Below are 21,766 nucleotides of genomic sequence, written 5' to 3' on the forward strand. Positions count from 1 at the left end.
TGTTGGAATATTGCATGCAATTCTGGTCTCCTTCCTATTGGAAAGATGTTGTGAAACTTGAAAGTGTTGAGAAAAGATTTACAAGGGTGTTGCCAGGGTTGGAGTATTTGAGCTATAGGGAGAGGCTGAACAGGCTGGGGCTGTTTTCCCTGGAGCATCGGAGGCTGAGTGGTGACCTTTATAGAGGTTTACGAAAATGAGGGGCATGGATAGGATAAATAGACAAAGTCTTTTCCCTGGGGTTGGGGAGTTCAGAACTGGAGGGCATAGGTTTAGGGTGAGAGGGGTAAGATATAAAAGAGACCTAAGGGGCAGGATATATTTGTATGGAATGACCTGCCAGAGGATGTGGTGGAGGCTGGTACAATTGCAACATTTAAGAGGCATTTGGATGGGTATATGAATAGGAAGGGTTTGGAGGGATATGGGCCGGGTGCTGGCAGGTGGGACTAGATTGGATTGGGATATCTGGTTGGCGTGGATGGGATGGACTGAAGGGTCTGTTTCCATGCTGTACATCTCTGACTATATGACTCTATTTCATATTGTGTTCTGAAGATCTCTTAAACAACTTTTCTCTACAAGTTCTACAGACTTACGAAGACCTACCTTACTGTGCTTTTGATTACATCTCTAATTCTTGTCCCTCTGCTTTGTCCCATGACCCAGCCCAGCCTGTTTCAGGTACTGCAAAATTCTATCTGCTATTAATGTCTCAACAAAGTCTTTACATGAAGACCTCTACTGTTTTGTTGACCAGCTGTTTTTTTTTTTTGAATCAATCATTATTTGTATTTTAAGCATTGCTCCAAACTTGCTGCAAATGTATTGCCATATACAACCTAATTAACCATTACTCAAAAGAAGTTGAATTATTGCATTAACTCAATTTCTATGCTTCCAATAAAATAACTAGGTCAGTTGACTTGATTCTGGATTAGTGGTGCTGGAAGAGCAGCAGTTCAGGCAGCATCCGAGGAGCAGTAAAATCGACGTTTCGGGCAAAAGCCCTTCATCAGGAATAAAGGCAGAGAACCTGAAGGGTGGAGAGATAAGCTAGAGGGTGGGGTGAAAGTAGCATAGAGTACAATAGGTGAGTGGGGGAGGGGATGAAGGTGATAGGTCGAGGAGGAGGGTGGAGTGGATAGGTGGAAAAAAAGATAGGCAGGTAGGACAAGTCATGGGGACAGTGCTGAGCTGGAAGTTTGGAACTAGGGTGAGGTGGGGGAAATGAGGAAACTGTTGAAGTCCACAATGTTGCCCTGGTTGAAGTGTTCCAAGGCAGAAGATGAGGCATTTTCCTCCAGCCGTCTGGTGGTGAGGGAGCGGCGGTGAAGGAGGCCCAGGACCTCCATGTCCTCGGCAGAGTGGGAGGGGGAGTTGAAATGTTGGGCCACAGGGCAGTGTGGGTGTCCCGGAGATGTTCCCTAAAGCGCTCTGCTAGGAGGCGTCCAGTCTCCCCAATGTAGAGGAGACCGCATCGGGAGCAACAGATACAATAAATGATATTGGTGGATGTGCAGGTAAAACTTTGGATGTGGAAGGCTCCTTTAGGGCCTTGGATGGAGGTGAGGGAGGAGGTGTGGGCGCAGGTTTTGCAATTTCTGCGGTGGCAGGGGAAGGTGCCAGGATGGGAGGGTGGGTTGTCGGGCGGGGCGTGGACCTGACCGGGTAGTCACGGAGGGAAGTCTTTGCGGAAGGCGGAAAGAGGTGGGGAATGAAATGTATCCCTGGTGGTGGGGTCTTTTTGGAGGTGGCGGAAATGTCGGTGGATGACTTGGTTTATGTGAAGGTTGGTAGGGTGGACGGTGAGCATCAGGGGCGTTCTGTCCTTGTTACGGTTGGAGGGGTGGGGTCTGAGGGTGGAGGTGTGGGACGATATGCGTTGGAGGGCATCTTTAACCACGTGAGAAGGGAAATTGTGGTCTCTAAAGAAGGAGGCCATCTGGTGTGTTCTGTGGTGGAACTGGTCCTCCTGGGAGCAGATACGGTGGAGATGGAGGAATTGGGAATATAGGATGGCATTTTTACAGGAGGTAGGGTGGGAAGAGGTGTAATCCAGGTAGCTATTGGAGTCTGGTTTGTAAAACAAAAAGTCAGTGTCAAGTTGGTCGTCATTTAATGGAGATGGAGGGGTCCAGGAAGGGGAGGGAAGTGTCAGATAGTCCAGGTAAATTTAAGGTCACTGTGGAATGTGTTGAAGTTGATGAATTGCTCAACCACCTCGTGGGTGCACGAGGTGGCGCCAATGCAGTCATCAATATAGCGGGGGGAGTGGTGCTGGTGTAATTACGGAAGATTGACTGCTCTACATAGCCAACAAAGAGACTGGCATAGCTGAGGCCCATATGTGTGCCCATGGCTACCCCTTGGTGTGGAGGAAGTGGGAGGATTTGAGGGAGAAATTAAGGGTGAGGAACCTAAAAATTAAGGGAGTTTGGCCAAAGGAATGAGTGTCAGTGGAAGGGTACTTTGGGCACATCGGGAGAGGAAAAAACGGAGGGCTTGGAGGCCCTGGTCATGGCGAATGGAGGTGTAGAGGGATTGGATATCCATGGTGAAGATGTGGCGTTGGGGGCCGGGGAAGCGGAAGTCGTGGAGGAGGTGGAGGGCGTGGGTGGTGTCTCGAACGTATGTGGGGAGTTCCTGGACCGGGGGCCGGGGGGGGGGAGGACAGTGTCGAGGTAGGTAGAAATGAGTTCAATGGGGCAGGAGCATGCTGAGACAATGGGTCAGCCAGGATGGTCAGGCTTGTGGATCTTGGGAAGGAGGTAGAACCGGGCAGTGCGATGTTCCCGGACTGAGGTTGGAAGCTGTGGGTGGGAGATCTCCTGAGGTGATAAGGTTCTGTATGGCCTGGGAGATGATGGTTTGGTGATAGTGGGTGGGGTCATGGTGGAGGGGGCAGTAGGAAGAGGTGTCCTCAAGTTGGCATTTGGCTTCAGCGGTGTAGAGGTCAGTGTGCCAGACTATCACTGCGCCCCTTTATCTGCTGGCTTGATGTTGAGGTCGGGATTGGAGCAGAGGGATTGGAGGGCTGCTTGTTGCGGGTGAGAGGTTGGACTGGGGGAGGGAGGTAGACAGGTTGAGGCGGTTAATGTCCCGGCAGCATTTGGAAATGAAGATGTCGAGGGCGGGTAATAAGCCAGTGCAGGGTGTCCAGGTGGATGCAGTGTGTTGGAGGTGGATGAAGGGGTCCTCGGAAGGTGAGCGGGAGTCCTGATTGTGAAAGTAAGCTCTGGGGCAGCAGAAGAAGTGTTCGACGTCACGGCGTGTATTAAATTCATTGCGTGGACGGAGGGGGGATGAAGGTGAGGACTGATCGTTCGTTCGTCCTCAGTGAGGGGGAGATCTGGAGGGATGGTGAAAACTTGGCAGGGCTGGGAGCTGGGATCTGGTGTGGGTGTGGAGCTGGGAGTGGGGCCGGAGCCGGTAACTGGACTGGGTGTGATGGTGGGGGTGGAGTCGTGAGCAGGGATGGTGTTCCCCTCGGTTCTGGCGGCTGAGAATGGTGACAGTGGGTGGGGAACGTGTCAGCAGAATGCAGGTGAGTGGCGTTGGTGGGAACGGAAGTGGTGGCATACACGGCAGTCGGGGTGGCAGAAGTCACTGAGCATGTGACATCAGCGATTATGAGGGGTGGGAGTGATGTCACATGTGATGCATGAGGAATTGAGGGGTGGGAGTGGCTGTGGGAGTGGCCATGATGGGGGCGGATTTGAAATCAATCAGCGTGGGGATGGTAGCTGCACCAGCCAAATGGCTAATGGCGTCAGTAGTTCCAGAGGCCGGGGGAATCTTCTGGAATGTTTGTTGAGAGTATGAATTCTCCTTTGCAATTCTGAGAGTGTGGCCCTCAGCTGAGGCAGAGCTGACTGTATAGAGGTTAGATGCCGGCGCATTGCTGCAAGCGTGGAGCGGAGGATCTTTAAGGAGAGCCGTTGCTGGTGTTTTTGAATCTGTAGTCTGTACTGTTTGTCCTGTTTGGGTCCGAATTGGCTTGATGGCTGGTTTGCAATGCAGAGTGATGCCAAAAGCTCAGGTTCAAATTGCACACTGGAAGATCCTGCCTTCTCAGCCTTGCCCTTTGCCTGAGGCATGCGACCCTCAGGTTTAACTTTCTCCATTCCTCCCCCCAATCTAGTTGTCTTGCTCAGAGCAGCTCTGTAGTCCTCGTCTTTACCTTTTTTATAAATTTATTTTTGTTTTCTTTTAGCACTTGTGATTGCATCTCCTGAGAAATCACCTAAAAACAAAATCAACTTGATACTAATTGCATTGTGGAATCATAGACTTTTACAGTACGAAAGGAGACTCTACTGGCTCCCTAAAAAGCTACACAGGTCGGCTGGAAAATGGGGCTATATCTGTAGTGGCCGAGCAGAGGTTGATAGCCAAATTCGGTACCCATGGAAATGGCCTCAATTGGGACCTTGGGTTCATGTTACACTACCGGTGACCCCACTGCACCACATGCACGTGCATGCACACATTCCTACAGACCCATGCAGTTTCGTGGACCCCCTCAAAAACCAGTTGTTTCTCATGCTCACACATACACACCCACGCATGCTTCCTCTCAGACTTCTACCCCTTTACACTCCTACTACTGCTCTCAGCTGCACACACTTGGATACTCATGCCCTCTCTCACACCCTTATGCATATATAGACACAAGTTTGTGGGGTGAATTTATATTTACAGATATACTTTATTTTGCTCAAACTGCATGAATCCACATAAGATGCTGTAAATCCCTTTTTTAGAAATAGAATCAGTCTGAACATTGGGACACAGCCTCACATAGGGCACTTCACACCTTCAGTACATTATGGGTGGCATGGTGGCTCAATGGTTAGCACTACTGCCTCACAGCGCCAGGACCCGGGTTCGATTGCTGCCTCTGGTGACTGTCTGTGTGGTGTCTGCGTTGGTTTTGTCTGGGTGCTGCAGTTTCCTCCCACGGTCCAAAGATGTGCAGGTTAGCTGGATCAGTCATGCTAAGTTGCCCACGGTGTTAGATGCATTAATCAGGGTAGGCGATTGGTGGGGGGTCACTCTTCAGAGGGTCAGTGTGGACTTGTTGGGCAAATGGCCTGTTTCCATACTGTAAGAAATCTAATCTAACCTCAATATGAACTGATGTTATAGCTGTTGTTAAAGTTCACTTGAGAACATAACTTTTAAAACAAAAATGTTCTGGGATTTGCATATGAAAGAATTGAAACCAACATGTTCATTCTAAAAGATGACAGACTTGACAAACAATCCAGGTCTTTTTCAATGTATAATTTCAGTTCCATCACACTGTAAACTTCTAAATTCTGTGTCTTACGATCTTATACTGCACAACCACCTGATGAAGGAGCAGCGCTCCGAAAACCAGTCCTTCCAAATAAACTTGTTGGACTAAAATCTGATGTTGTGATTTTTAACTCTGTAGTCCTTCATATTCATTACTTTCAAATATATGTCCAGCTGTCTCTTGAAACCTCTTGTGGCATCAGCCTTCACCACTCTCTCCCAGGCAGTGCATTCCAAATCTTAAGTCATCTCACTCCTTGGCTTCTTGCTGATGGCCTTGAGTTTGTGAAGTCTAGTTACTAATATGTCAACTATTAGAAATAGGATATCCTCCTTTTCTCTGTCAAAATTGTTCATAGTTTTAAACACCTCAAGGTCAGCTCTTAATTTCCTGTGCTGCATGAAAAATAAGCCCATTTTTTTTCTAATCTTTCCCTGTATCTAAAATCCCTTGTTCCTGGTACTGTCACCAGGGCTTTACCATCCATCCTTAAACAAGGTGCCCAAAATGTAGCATAATATTCCAGATATGCTCTGATGATTTTTAGAGGCGTAGCATCACTTGCTTGCTTTTATACTCTATCCTCTTGCTTTTTAGTTCTGTTTACCCAGCCACAAATTTGCCAAAGCTGATACCAACTTCCATAAAATCTTTGCACAAAGCAAAATGTGAAAAACTGGCAAGTTCAGTCATTGTTTTCAACTCTTAGATGCCTGACTTAGAAATGTGCATATGTTTTATGCATAAACAATTTACCATATTATCATGTCTCTAGGTTGTGAGCTATTCCATCACAACAGACCTAAAGGTTAATGGTTTTACTGCTAAATAGGCTGGGTTCTGTCCAGTTAGCTGTCTCAACAATCAATCTCAAGTTCTTTTCTCTCAATACTAATTTGCAGTTCTTTTTCTTATGACTTTACTTTCATGACCTTTAATGTTTCCCTTTTATCTTTATTCACACAATAGTTCAATTTGTTTTGGATGTAAGTTTTTTTTTGCTTCTATTTAATTCTTTGCTCCAATTCACTGGCTCTGATTTTGAAGTTAGCAACCAAGTTTGTTTTGTGACCAAACTGAGTTCAGTGTCCTGACATTTCCAAGCAAAACTCATTTATTTTTCCAACTTTGTTTTTGGTTAAGACCATGCCAATTGCACATTGACACCATTGAAACACCATTTCTTAATAATTTCTACACTTTACTTCAGTTTTGATTCTGTATTGGAAAGTGAATATTTCAGAAGTTATCTATCCATTGCATAGTATTGAATTCAATGTTCTCAACTCGAGATACTCGTTGTGGTTCTGTTCGCCAAGCTGGGAATTTGTGTTGTGGATGTTTCGTCCCCAGTCTAGGTGACATTCTCAGTGCTTGGGAGCCCAAACTTTGATCAAGACACATGTCTGAATTACTTTATAACTGATCAATGTGCGAGTAAATACTGGTTTGTGATTAGAATTTTTCTACTACAGGACCTGAATCTATTGACAATTTTTTTAGACTTGTCTTTCATTTGAGCACTGCATATTTTTAACACTTGTGATTTTATTTTTAGAACAGTAGAGTATTGAATTGCATAATCCATCAATCATCTCTGCAATTATATTTGCATTGTTCTGTAATTGTATTTATGATGCCTTTTTGAGTGATTCCCTTACTCATTAATCAGTATAACATTTCTGAACTATGCTTTTGTGCCAGATCTGTGCGCGAGATAATTTACAAAATTAATCATAAAATTGATTGTAGGTTTGTTAGCATTCTATGCATGGAGTGATGCATTGTTTCAGTGAAATATTATATAATACTTACTCTCCTGCTTCAATTATCTTTTTGCTTAGAAGGAAGACCACAGCTTTGACCTCAACTATGCATGTCATATAACTGGCTACAGGAAAGTGTTTTCTTAACACTGTGGTTACTTGGTCTCTGCATGAGCCATAGTTTCATGTGTTTACACTCATTCTTTCTTTTGTGTTTTGTCTTTACTAACCCCAATCCTGCTCAGACAAACATTTTAATTACTTGTTAGACCTCTAATAGCTTGTCACAAAATTAATTTTGGGGGTAACTTTTGCATGCCACCTTAACCAAGCTTACATACTGTGTATAGTATTGAGGGTGCAAATTCAAGTTCAAACCACCTTCAAGAAGTAAGGATTGACTTCTGATGTATTGACATTAAGACTGTATGTCAACTAAAATAATTACTACCTTTTTAGTTAGGTACTTGATATCCAGTGAGCAAAGATTCAAACAACACTGAGCTGTTAAAATTAACAACTTGAAATTTCAAACCTTGAGGACAGTTCAATCTGCACATACCAACTAGGGAACAAGCTCATCTTTGAGGTGATTAGTTAGTAATGTTTGGTTTGCCTGTTATTAGAAACAAAAGGAACAGGAATAGGCTGTGCAGCCCTTCAAGCCCACTATCATTCAATATGATCATGGCTGATCATCGATCTCTGTACCCTGTTCCATTTTCACCCAAACCCAAAATTTCCTTAAAAACATTCAATGTTTTGACCTCATAATAAGGCCAGTTAATTTAATCCAGAAAATATTGCCAAAATTAAATTTCTAGGAATACTAGTTGTGTTTAAAGAAAGATCAGACTGCTTTTGATAGCATTTATGATTGAAAAGCATGTTAAACTTTCTGAATCTGAAAGCATGAATGTTTAAGACACTGGGGCTACCATTGCTGGTAGAATTAATCACTGGGTGTGAGTACTCCTATTTAAGGGCTTTTGTTGATAGTTTACTAATACTCAACTGGTGCTGAATCTAGCCTTCAGCTTTGCATAAGTTAGGATTTTTAAAACATGTTAGCATTTGTGATCTATGAAACAGTGGCATGCTTTTCATGCACTCGCCACTGAACCACAAGGTCCCAACTTAAGCCTTACTCCAGGGCTTGAGCACGTAAAACCGAAGGCTGACCGCTGAATGCAGTACCAAAGAAATATTGCTCCATCATAGGTGCTACATTTTGGATGAGATATTGATCTGTGGTCCCATCTACCTATTCAGGTGGATGTAAAAAGATTGCATGGCATTATTTCAAGTAAGGATAGGCAAATTATCTCTGGTGTTCTGGGTAATATCAAGCTTTCAATTGATGCCATTAAAAGAATTATGTTGTTGGTATCACTTTGTTAACCACATTTTTATAATTTAAAAATAAATTGACAGAATGTGGATGTTAGTCTGCAGTTGAAGCAGATGAAATAATGATGCAAGTGTTTAAATTTCCTTTAGATCACTAGAATGGGATTTAAAATTACTATATATCTCGCATGCTTGATTTTAAAGTATGAATCTTTTGAAAGGTAATGGAGAACTTTGTGATTCATCTTTACTTTTCACTACCCCTTTTATGTTTGGTGAAAATTTTTGGATTGAATTTTTAATAAATTAATCAACTTTGCAGTTTGCTTCACAAGTATACTCTTCCAACTTATACTAGAGTACATTTAGAGGAAATGATTTGACTTCATATATCCATAAAACATGTATTGTTTTCAGGAATTCTGGAATTTATTATCTATAGATCATTATATTGACATTTTGATTGAATGCTTAAATGTCGTCATGTACTCTACTGAGGTACATGTAGAATCAATAGACGGCACTGGAAAATGTGAAACTGCAAAGCTTTGTTTCTTTCAGAAATTTATTTCATTTGGAGAATGGAGGTGGAGTAAAATTTATTTTAAATCCTGTATGGTCTCCTTTCACACTGCTGAGTTTCAAGTGCCAACAGTCTTCACTATGCTACTAGAAATGGATATCATAAATGGAAATATGAATGGTTGGCTTTCACCCATAACTGCCATTATGGCCACCGTAAATGCAAAAGTGGAAAAGTCCCCAGGAAATAGGTGTTGGAAATGGAAAAAAGGAGGAAAAATAAATAATGGAGTAAAATGTGTGTCTGAATAGGGTATTTTTATTTTGGCATTGGTTTAGAGTTGTATCGGTAATATGACCGCTTCCTTCATCTTGCGAATATGACCACAGGTTGGTTTCTTTGCCATTTCAAATAAAGTTATAAAAATGTATTTTAAAAGTAACAAGATTAGCAAAGTTAAAACAAAACATCTACAAATAATTTAAAACATCGAAATAATCCTATTTTATACTTACGCTTTTCTTTGTTTCCCGCTCATTCATTGAGTCTATTTTCAGCACTTGTTCTGAAGCAGACTCAGTATTTAAATTGCACAGATTTACATAAAATAAAGCAAGTCTGAGGTTTTGAGAGTTTACTGTCCATTTTGAAATGTAACAGTCTTAATACTGCTGATTGACATGAGCTGAAAAGTTCACATTCAGTCTACAATAGCTGAAATTAACTTGTATTTTTAATTTTTCAATGAAGTAGTCATTTAAAAGCATAAGAATATCCATTACTTAGAGTTGAATTGTATTGCTGAGTAAAACCTATTATCTTATTGTTCCAAAAATAATTGGTACAATTTGTGGAAGCCATAATCCTCTCTTTTCAGAAATTAACAGAAGTAATTCATCACTTATGACCTGCACATTGGCTTATGATTCCTCTATTCCATTATCGTTACAACTCTAAAATGCATTGGCCGTTTATGTTATAACCTGTCCCCTATGTTTTCCTTTATGTTACAATGTTAGATATTGATCAGTTGAAGCTAATAATGCAGCTCGTCGGAACACCAGGGCCAGAACTTTTGATGAAAATATCATCTGATTCTGTGAGTTAATGTATTGCGTGTACTTCCACTGATAGTTATTGACCGCTCCTAGTAAATCACTTTTGCAACACTGCCAGTTTAAAGCACCAAAGCACAAATGTACCAACATTGATTGGCATGGTTTGGCTTCTACTAGAAATGTTTTCCACTTGCTGCACTGATTTTAGTTGATACAGAATTAAGACTGCAGGTAATATTTTATATTAATCCATAACAAGTTTTAAAATATTAAAAGTACCTTGGTGTCTTATGAATTAAGTTTTCAAAGTAAAGTTTGAAAATATAAAACTTTGAAAGTTGGTAATTTGCTTAGATTTTAAAGTGCTCCATATGAAAATGTAGTAACATCCATTTAGTACTAACAGATACAACCCAGCATGCTATGGGATTATTGGTCATGGCCCTTCCTTGCCTCTGCATGTTTGTGTGTCTTTTTTGTTTTCTACTGCATCCTGCTGTCTTTTTTTTCTAATGTAACAACCTCCAACACAAAAATTTCATTAGAATGGTTACTAAATTTGTTGAAAACTCAGCTTTTAAAATTTTTGGCATACCCTTTTGAAAAATGGATAAACGCCTTGACCTGGGCGTTTAAGATATTAACCAGCTTCAGCAGATCATGAGATTGACAGGAACCCCTCCTCCTGCCTTAATTAACAGGATGCCCAGCCATGAGGTGAGACAGACAGGCTGCTAAAAGCTCTTCAGAGGGAGGATTTGTGTTGCTATTCATATTTTCTGTATTTGATTAATAGACCATTTGGGTTAGTATCAACTTTTCAGTAAACGTGAGTCCTAGCTATTGTTTTGGATAAATTGTCTTCTGTTTTCTTAATTTGTGTGCAGAATAAGATTTCAATATAGCAACTTGACATGAGACAACATATCCATATGGTGTTTCTAATGATTGTATAATGTTTTACTGTTGACATTTCTAAGAAATGTACCACATAGAAAGCCCATTGCTAAATGAGGACTCATTTACAAAAAATGAATCCTCTTTGGATTAAAACTGCAGGCAATAATTTGGTACAAATTCGCAAGTTTATTTTTAGCAATCATGGAACATGAATAATTAAGAGCTTGTTTTTTGTACAACCTTTTGGAGTGTAGGATTGTCTAGATCTTGTGGAGTTCATCTCTTCACTTTTTTCAAACAAAGAGCCTACCCTTAAGAAAATGGGAAGTCTCTTGCATATTTTCTTGCACACTAAAGATTTCTGAAATTTGCGGTGTAAAACTTCTAAAATTGTATTCAATTTTCACTGAAATGGTGAAGTAGTCTCCACATTCACAGGCATACTATTCATTGCTTATGAATGCTTAAAGTATGTAATCTTGCTGAACTGGAATCAGAAAGCAATCTTGTGTTTTTTTTGTTTTATTTTAACGTTGGAAGCGAGAGGTTTTCCAAGAATTGATTGATATAGAAGATTGATCACTATATATTTAGATTTTATTTAAAAATCAAAATTATAATTTCATTCCAGTTTCTGTATTTGTGAAATAGTTCACGTTCCTTATTCCTTCGAATGTAGGAAGCTCTATAATTGCTCTAATGGCTAACAACCACCTGTTATTCCAAAGCTTGTGGATAGCATAATGAATAATCATTAAGTACCTGAGAAAAATAATACACTCTCTCTCTTCTGTGACGTACCATGATATTAAATGGCTTATTTCTGTACTAGAACATTGGAGGTTAAAAGTCAATTTCACTCTTAAAAGTTCCCAGCTTGTTTGTTGTTTCTGTTCCAGATCTGCAGAGGTGAGGACTAAATCATTTGATATCAAGGATTTGTTTACATAGCATGTTGGGGTTCCTGGGTTTATGAATGGCAGTATATATTGCTCACTTTCTACCCACTGTTGTTCCTGCCCTGCATCTTTCCTTCGTCCTAAGGCAAAAGCCAAGATCTATATGAAATATTAAAGGAATTTCCAAACTTTCTTCCAAAGGTGGTTGAAGCTAGTCCATGATATCATCTAAACAAGTAGTATCTATAAAGTCACTTCAGTATAGTGTGTTCTTCAACATAGTCAAGAATTAATCTCACCACAATTAGCTTTCTGTTCTGAAGCACAAAATCCTCCTAATTGTAGTTTCTAGATAATTTGCAATCTAAAGTCCAACTTTGTTTTTGATTGTTCATTTGCATCCTATGCAGATCTCTGCACAAGTAATTTGCAACTGTAAGCTTACTGAGTATATGACTAAGATGTTTAAAATTTAGGTACTTTCTAGCAGCTTATTTCCATAGGCCCGGTGCTGCTCCCCACCCTCCAAACATGCAGCTTATCTGCAGTCACTTCTGTTGAATCATTATTAGCTAATTAAATAACTTTTCAATGCTGTCTTTCCTTTTGAGCTTTGAATTGAAATTTTTTTCTGCTGTATGCCAAGATGTGGTCGATGATTAATTAGTTGCACTATATACAAAATCATGTTCAAGTTTTCCTGACTGACTTCAGTATCTCATTAAGTTTACATGTATTTAATTCTGAAGATGCTCATGTCCTTAACTTGACCTGATATCTGCTGACGAAGGCATCAGTCAGTGAAGAGAGATATTTTATAAAATTATTTTTAATATTACTGTTCCACTAGCAGATTGATTTGATTTTTTTTGTCATCCAAAAGAATTTCTATGTTCAGAATTTATTGGGAAATTGGAATCTGTTCAGCAAAACTAGTGTTCTGAATTAATAGTGGTGAAATTTGGTCAAACATTGGGTGTAAGAACTTCAAATATTCTCAAATCTTGATTCTACAAATAATTTCACGACAATATTTGTTAAACTTTTTTAGGTTCTGTAAAGTGATCTAATTGAAAGCATTGCAGCAAATTGGATCTAATCAGAATTTTATTATGTTTTAATGAAATTGTGACACCCCCTCAGTGGGAGGTCAAAGCGGGTGAGGAATAAAAAGATACCTGTGAAAATGGAGGTGACTGGTCAGCTGTGGGTATGGATTGGAGACCTGAGAGAGTTGTGAGAATGGGAGCCAACTAGAGTAGAAGTGCAGCTGTTGTAAGTTGGTTGGAGACAGGTGATCATTGCTGCCTCAGAGTTTGTAATCCCCAATTTGGGAAGCACTTGGTGTTTAACCTTCTTCTCTGTGACCAGTTGAGAAGTGTTGTGGTTGCTTAAGATTGCATTGTGGCATGCCTAATTGTATTTTCTTTAAAAACCTACTAATGTTTGGAATTGATTTTACTTAAACATTAGCTTGTGGTATCACTTTTCAAGTGGACTTGAAATATTATCTGTCTCAGATTCAGAACAAGAACAATACTGATTGGACCCTCACTAGGATATTTCTAAACTTAAATTGATTTTGCTAGGTGAATGTAAAATCAGTTTCCTAAAATATAAATACTGCGTTGTTGCACTGTGTATTTTGATTATTATACTTCCAACCAACTAGTGTTCAGTATACTTCCATAAAATACCAAGGAAAAGTGATACAACAGCTTGGATTGAGGACAAATTACTTTTGAAAAGACAAAAAATAATCAATGTAAACTATTTCTGCAGGCTAGAAACTATATACAATCCTTACAGCACATGCCAAAGCAGAGCTTTGAAGATGTATTCATTGGAGCTAATCCTCAAGGTAATGGCATTTCTAAATGTGCATTTATCTTGTCAGATAAACTTAGTTTTCCAATCCTGATTTGAATGTAAAACTATGTTTCAGTCATCTTTGCCATATTGGAACTGGGAGAGGTATAAATGATTTGAGTAGCTTTTCTGATATTTGATAATATTTTCTTTTTAATACAATGAAAACATTGATATTCTAATTCCTTGTTAGGAATTGGAGACATTGGTTTCCCTCCAGTGGATCTATAGTGTACAGTCTTTTCCATGCTTTTAAGAGGCAGCTAACTAAAATGAAAAGTGAAGTTAACTTGCACAGTAAAAATCAATCGCCAAAGAGTCTCATACTTAATGTTGGTTATTTTGGGCGGGCAACTCCCCTTTTTCTATTCACATAATCTAGTAAGATTTGGTTTAACGTCACAAATTACCAAAAAAAGTTTAGATGTTAAAGCATTTTATTATCAGTGTAGTGATAATATTTAAATAGGCAGGCAGAAAAGGTGCATAGCCCATAAGGTGTGAACAGTTTATTGGTCTCAGCCAAACAAATGAGAGAAATTTATCTGTCACTGACATATTACTGTTTCCTATCCTGTGTTCTGGAGCTGGATGAAATGTTAAGTGAAAACAAGCATGGATTCACTTTGGAAAAATGTTTTGCTATTTAAAGTGCTTTTCCACTGCTCTGAAGCTCATCTGTATCTGTACTTGTAGATATCGTGTCGGTCACTTTAGTTTGTTAGCATGCAACAGATATTTGATGTAATTCTTCTGATTTTGTCTCCATGAAGTTATCTTGTTCCTTACTGCTTGGTAGGGCATCCTGTTCAACCTTAATTTAGTCTCTTGATTAAGGACTGGGTCATGAAGATCCAACCTTAACAGGTTCAGAAATGTCTTTACTTGGAACTACATTAAAGTTATGTCCTTGGCAGAAATGACAGGCTGTACTGTATTTATCATTCAAGCAGATTGCTAAGGAATTTTTTTAAAAGGGAGAAAGATTGGTTTCTTTAATCAGACATTACTTGAGATTGAGGTTTTTAAGCTATTCTTATAACACTATTGTTTTTCCTTATAGCAAATTATTTCTTCCAAACTTGCATTGAGGTACTGAGGTACTGATGTTGTTCTTTCAAAATTCCTTCAAAATTAGGATGCAATTGATCCAAGCATTGAAGGCTAGGGTTGCTAGTTTTTTTTACGTGCGATGTTTCTTTCTTGCAGTTGCTTTTTGAAGCATTCTGCTTGCTTTTATTGACATTTAAAAACTCAACTGATGTAACAGTGTCAAACTTTGAATTGAATAGAATAGTGCTAGGTAGTAATATTACACAAAACTAATCAATTTTGTATTATCCATTTTTATTCCTGCTACTGTGTAGCTGTTGACCTTTTGGAGAAAATGCTTGTGCTGGACACAGATAAGAGGATCACAGCAGCAGAAGCATTGGCTCATTCGTATTTCTCTCAGTATCATGACCCAGATGATGAACCTGAAGCAGACCCTTATGATCAGTCGTTTGAAAGCAGAGATCTTGAAATAGAAGAATGGAAGAGTAAGTGAAACTATTCTTTAAATTAATATTTGTAGGAATGCTGTGCTTAGAGTTCATAAACTTTTACCTTCTCGCAATTCCTTTTCCTGTAGTCATTGCTCATCAGGCTGACGTAGCAATTATTCACTGCTCAAATAGCCATGTAATAGTGATATAAAACATCCGTGATTTTGGAAGATTACTGAACAACCTTAGTTGACTGCACTGTACTCATAAAACAGCCTTATTATCCATGAACCTCGTACATTAGTGAAATGTACACTGCATATATTTTCACCCTGATCCATCTTAAAGATTATCAAACTGAGTGAAGACCATTACAAATTTTGGTGGAAGAATAGGTTCTGTTCACCTATTTAAGAAATGTACTAACTGTTGCTATCTGGGACTCTTGCTCAGCTTGTTACATGTGCATTGTGATGCTCTGCAGGGTAACACAGCAGTCAGAAAAGTACCAGTAGAGTTTTACTCTTACTGCATTAAAAGCATTAAAATTAATTTCTTAGCCCATCCTCATGATAAGCCTGTGCGCTATAAAATTTGAAGCAAAATCCTAGGCCTACACTTCCCATGATTTTGGACCTGTACTTGTTCTGCACAAGCTGTGGGTACAGGTATGTGTATATATAATCCTTTATCCAAAATCCTTGGGGCCAGTTGTTTATCGGATTCTGGAATTTTTCAGATTTCAGAATAAATGACACTTTCACAGTGAAATAAAAAAAACTTACTAGCCATGATTCTCATGTAGTTCCAAGTACAGACCCACGTATGACTAGTACGGTGCTGAGACATTCGATGCCTGTCAGTGCTGGGCCAAGCAGTGACCCCCATCATTCAGATGTGACGTTGAGTGGGTGTGGTGTTGGGTCACCTGTTCGTACACCAAACAGCCTTGTTGTGCAGAAAAATAACTTCATGATTAAAAGCTTTGGATTTCGGAATTTCTGATTTAAAGGATTGTGTACCTGTAATAGTATACATTCAGATAAACCATCAAAAGACTGTTGAGGTAAGTGTTGTAAACTATTGTCCATCCTGCTTAGTCTGTTTTTGTCTAGTAATTTATTCAATTAACTTTGCCACATCTATTACAAGGACTTAAAGCTTTACAGCATTTTCCCTTGCTGGACAAATAATAGTCAATGGCTTTGCTTAGTTGAGAATGAGTTTACTGGTTAAGACCAATAAAGTATCTAAATATACATTAGCATCACTAATCCTTGGTTCCAATAACTGCCCTGAGAGGTTCCAGTTTGGACAAGTAGGATGCCCTCTTGTGGAAAGTGTAGAAACATTATTTGCAAACACAAACACTACAGACAGGTTAGAGTTGGAATGTTTCATATATGGTGTTGAGTTTCTACAATTGGCAAATGTACAACAAGCCCAAACACACTTGCAATTTTCTTTATGGTTAGTAAGCCTTCTAAGATAAACAATATTTATAACATTAAAACATAAAATTTGCAGACTTGATTTACAGTTTGTCATCTTTCTGCATTTGTATAGTGTATTTTGATGTATTGATAAGTTTTTAGCACATAAAAATTTGAAACCTTCAACCAAGCACAAGGTGTGCAAGTATGGCATATTACCTGGAAGAAAATATCTTCCAATATAATACCAAGTTGATTGGTCAATATGATCTAAAATTCTACAGAAATGCAAAGAAGGGGATTACATTTTCGTGAGCTTCTGGTCCAGACCTGATGAGTTGTAAATTTAGGTGAATGTTGAACTGTGAATTTAGAGCCCATAATGTGTCCTGTTTGTAGTTTCAAATTATTTCCAATTTACTTTAGGTTAATTAATTTCCAAAACAAAAATGTCATTGTGCATGTCCCAATTTTGCTAGTTTTTTGATGGTCATAGCCAAATAGACATTAAAGTGTATCTCAGAGTATCACGAAGTCTTTAAATAAAGACTATTAATGTATAACCAATAACTGGATCTGTTTGTTTCTAAAAATAAATCTGAAGATCAGCTGCAGAGCTACAAATGAGTGTCTTGGTTCCAGCTGAACAAAATGAAACTTATGGGGTGGGATCTTACTTGGCCCTGAACAGTGTAGACTATAGTGAGATGTTTATCACCATTTCACTGATTCTTCTCTTTTCCTCATGCCGCCCACCAAAGCTTGCTTCAGGAGAACCATAATGGCATAGCAGGGCAAGATCCTCCTGGCCCCACACACCCTTTTCACTGTTGGCATTTCACTTTCAGGAAGACATCACCACCATCCTACCATCCTTTGAATGCATTGGCATTGCTCTTGCATTGGCACAGTCTGACATTCACTAGACAGGCTTTCTGTTTATACCATAGATCGGTATATACAAAATAGTGGAAACATTTTTAAAAATCAGTGTTTTTTGAGAATGAGTTGTGAATGTAATATTTGAGGGTGGCTTTTATGCCATGCATAATTCTAGGTCAATGTTTTATTATCACAAATGATTTGGAAAGTCAATGAGAATTCTTTGTCAGTCTTTAGAGTTTTTTTAAATTCCTTTTTTTGTGGGATGTGGGTGTTGCTGGCTAGGCAGCATTTATTGTCAGTCCTTTAGTTGCCCTTGAAGATGGTGGTAAGCTGCTGTCTTGACCCTGCTGCAGTCCACTTGCTGTGAGTTGACCCACAACGTCGTTAGGGAGGAATTCCAGGATATTTACCCAGCGATGGTGACGGAACAGTGATATTTCCAAATCAGGATGTTGAGCGGCTAGGAAGGGAATTTTGAAGGTGATGGTGTTCCCATGTATCTGCTGCCCTAGTCCTTCTCTAAGGAACTGGTCGTGTGTTTGGAAGGTGCTAAGGATCTTTGGTGAACTTCTGCAGTGCATCTTGTAGATAGTAACAACAGTGGGTACGGAGTGTTGATGATAGAGGGAGTGGATAGTTGTGGATGCATGTTGCTTTGTCCTGGATGTTGCCAAACTGAGTGTCGCTGGAGCCGCGCTCATCCAGGCAAGTAGGGAGTATTCCATCACACTCCTGACTGTACTTTGTAGATGATGGACGGGCTTTAGGGAACCAGGAGGTGAGTTACTTGCTACAGTATTCCTAGCCTCTGACCTGCTTTTGTAGTTACTGTTAGTGGCAAATCCAGTTGAGTCTGCTCCATGGTAACCTTCAGGATGTGGGTAGTGGGAGATTCCGTGATGGTAACACCATCAAGGGCCAGTGTTTAGATTTGTGTCTCATTGGTTGAATGCAGCCTTGAGGTCAAGGGCTGTCACTCTCGCCTCAGCTCTGGAATTCAGCTCTTTTGTCCATTTTTGAACCAAGGCTATAATGAGGTCAGGAACTGAGTGGTCCTGGCAGAATCCGAACTGATTGTCACTGAAGGTTATCGCTGAACAGGTGCTACTTGATAGCGTTGTCAATGAGCCCTTCCATCACTTTACTGATTAAGAATAGACTGGGTGGTAATTGGCTGGGATGAATTTGTCCTGCTTTTTATATACAGGACATATCTGGGCAATTTTGTACATGGTCAGGTAGATGACAGTGTTGTAACTGTACTGGAAGAGCTTAGTCATTTGTGGAGCACAAGTCCTCTGTGTTATTGTCAGAATGTTGTCAAGGCCTCTAGCCTTTGCAGTATCCAGTGTCTTCCACCATTTCTTGAATTTGGCTGAAGAGTGGTATCTGTAAAGCTGGGGACCACTGGCATAGGCAGAGATGCATCATCCACATGGCACTTCAGCCTTTTGCACTGAGGTGGGGATTTTTGTGGAGCTTCCTCCTCCAATGAGTTCTTTAATTGCTCACCACCATTCATGACTGCATGTGGCAGACCTGCAGAGCGTAAATCTGAACTGTTGGTTGTGGGATCACTTACCTCTATTGATCACCTTGCTGTTTGGCATGCAAGTAGTCCAGTTTGGTATCTTCAAGCTGACATCACACTTTCTGGTATGCCTGGTGATGCTTCTGGCATTCCCTCCCCCACTCTGTGGAGCCAAGGTTGATCCCCTGGCTTGATGTAATGGTGGCGTGGGGAAATGTTGGGCCATAAGGTTACAGATTGTGCTGGAGTAAAATTCCTCTACTGTTGATAGCCCAGAATACCTCATGGGTGCCCAATCTTGCGATTCTAGATCTATTCAAAGTCTGTCCCATTTAGCATATGATTAGTGCCACACAACAAGATGGAGGTTATCTTCAATGTGAAGGTGGGATTTCGTCTCCACAAGGACTGTGTGGTGGTCAACTCTTCTTGGTACTGTCATTGACGGAGATATCTGCAGCTGGCAGATTGGTAAGGATAAGATAAAGTATGTTTTTTCTCTTGTTGGTTCCCTCACCACCTGCTGTAGACCCAGTGTAACAGCAGTGTCCTTAGGACCTGACCATGTTGATCAGTACTCTTGGTGCTGAGCCACTCTTGGTGCTGAACATTGAGACCTTCCCCAAAACCACCACCAACTGTACATTGTGTGCCCTTGCCATCCTCAGCCGTTCTTCCAAGAGTTGCTCAACATGGAGTATAGATTCATCAGCCGAGGGAGGATGGTACATGGTAGTCATTAGGGGGTTCCTTGCCCAGGTTTCACCTGAAGCCATGAGACTTCATGGGGTCTGGAATCCTCCCAGTAAAATTCCCTGACTATATGTCTGTGTTGCCATGTCTGCTGAGTCTGTCCAGTCAGTGGGGCAGGGCATATCCAGGGATGATGGTGTCTGTAAGGTATGATTCCATGAATATGATTGTTAGGCTGTTGCTTAACTAGTCTGAGACTGCTGTGCCAATTTTGGCACGAGCCTCTAGATGTTAGTGAGGAGGTCTTTGCAAGGACAATAGATCTGTTTATGAATATGTATGAATTAACACTTGTAGAATGTAGTTTGACACAAATTTTGTCTTTTGTCCTTTTGAGTTTGTTTGTAAATCAAAATTGAATATCTACAATAAGTGTTAAATATTATTTGAATCTTGTGTATAATGTGGCTAACTTTCATTCAATGTTTTTATCCAAACTTTAAAATATACGTTATTCTTCCATCTTCAGGATTAACCTATGAAGAAGTACTGAGCTTTGTGCCACCTGAGTTACAAGTAGAGTGTATGGACTTGGCACCATGAAAACTTTACTTCAGTCCTACGATCCTTTTATATTGCATCACTGTGAGGACTTAACCAGTTCGACTGATTTGTTCTTTCCAATATTATCAAGTGCCTATCATGGTCTTGATGACGGATTGTTTGTGGGTGAGGGCAAAATAGAACTTTTATAACAATTCTTCTACAGCCTGCATGTTTTGCTAAATCCTGGGCAATTGCCAGCTTTTTGTATATTGCTGTTGTCGTCCACTGTGAACTTGGTTTGTTTGCTAACTATATCCCTTGCAAGCACTTGTATTGGAACTGGTAAACTTTGTGTATTTGTATGCCTTATTTTCAAAATTGCATACTATTTTAAATGTTTTAATTACATGTACGAAACCACCCAAGCCTAAAAGAAACCTACATGCAGTAATTGTTACTTTTATAAAAAGTACAAATGGGATGTACATTAATTTATAGATATATTTGCTGTTTACAGCATAAAGGGGTGATTTGTTTTATTGTGATTTCATTTTAAAAACCTACTTGACTGTTCAGCAATACTACTACAACTAAGAGTGGCATGTCTTCACTGTTAGAATGGGAATGTAATAACACAGATTCAAGATTTAGGTAAATTTACTTATTTGTATTAAAATGCTTCACTTTTGTGTAAAGTTAAGTAGAATTATGAAAAATATTTTACATATATTAATAACTACTCAAGTTGGTTCTATCTGTAGAATTCTTTGTAATTGGACCGTGACTTGCCAGGTGTGACGTTGTAGTAAAACCATAAAACTATTCTGAAATAAATTCAAATGCTTTTTCAAAAATAAGTTCTGCCTGGAAAATTGTTGATATTTCCTGTATCAGGACAATCCAGCTTTGAAAAAACATTTAAATATTGGCCTAGATCTTGAGTTTAAAGAGAAACAAAGTATTGGAGAAACTCCGGTCTGACAGCATCTGTGGAGAGAGAAACACAATTATGTTTTGAATTGAAAGTCTGTTCTCTGGCTTCCTCAAGAAGAGCTGTTAGACTCTACTAATTCTGTTTGTCTTTACAGATGCTGTCAAGACTTGCTGAGCTTCTCTAGCAGTCACTTTATTTCACATATCCAGCTTCTGCAGTGATTTACTTCTGGGAGTGCATAAATTCTGAAACATTTCTGATTTCGTAGTGTTATGGTCTGAGTTCAAATATGATGAATGGCTTTGCTGAATATTTTTTGAGAAGTTTTCTAGCCACTTTTAGGTTTTTAATGTTTTAAGTCTTTCAGTTCAAGTCTTTGAAACCAAAGCAAGTGACCAACAGACAAACTGAAGGGTGACAAAATGCCAACCACTATCCTTTTAATTTGAATAATCAGGCAATCAAGAGTGACTCGTCCTCTTCTTTCTGTCTCCTTCCCTCCTTTCATGCCTGCCTGACCTCGTTTTTTTGTTTGCTTATCTAATTTATATTTATGCATTGTGTATTTTTGAATTCAAACTTTTTCT

The 21,766-nt window shown here is 39.7% G+C and overlaps 1 protein-coding gene across 3 annotated transcripts in view; it reads left to right on the forward strand.

Annotated features, from left to right (window-relative positions):
* Window positions 1-21,102, forward strand: part of LOC140467294 (mitogen-activated protein kinase 14) — a 78,887-nt gene extending 57,785 nt beyond the window's left edge. For 2 of the 3 annotated variants that reach the window (XM_072563558.1, XM_072563560.1), the window contains 4 exons: window positions 9,964-10,043; window positions 13,584-13,662; window positions 15,038-15,211; window positions 20,229-21,102. In XM_072563558.1, the coding sequence (XP_072419659.1) occupies window positions 9,964-10,043; window positions 13,584-13,662; window positions 15,038-15,211; window positions 20,229-20,302 (407 nt within the window). In that variant the 3' untranslated portion in view covers window positions 20,303-21,102. Of the gene's footprint in view, window positions 1-9,963; window positions 10,044-10,639; window positions 10,720-13,583; window positions 13,663-15,037; window positions 15,212-20,228 lie in introns of all 3 variants that reach the window. The other variant, XM_072563559.1, reaches the window with a different exon arrangement.
* Window positions 21,103-21,766: the final 664 nt, after the last annotated feature.

The sequence above is a fragment of the Chiloscyllium punctatum genome, chromosome 45, assembly GCF_047496795.1.
Source record: "Chiloscyllium punctatum isolate Juve2018m chromosome 45, sChiPun1.3, whole genome shotgun sequence".
NCBI lineage: Eukaryota > Metazoa > Chordata > Chondrichthyes > Orectolobiformes > Hemiscylliidae > Chiloscyllium > Chiloscyllium punctatum.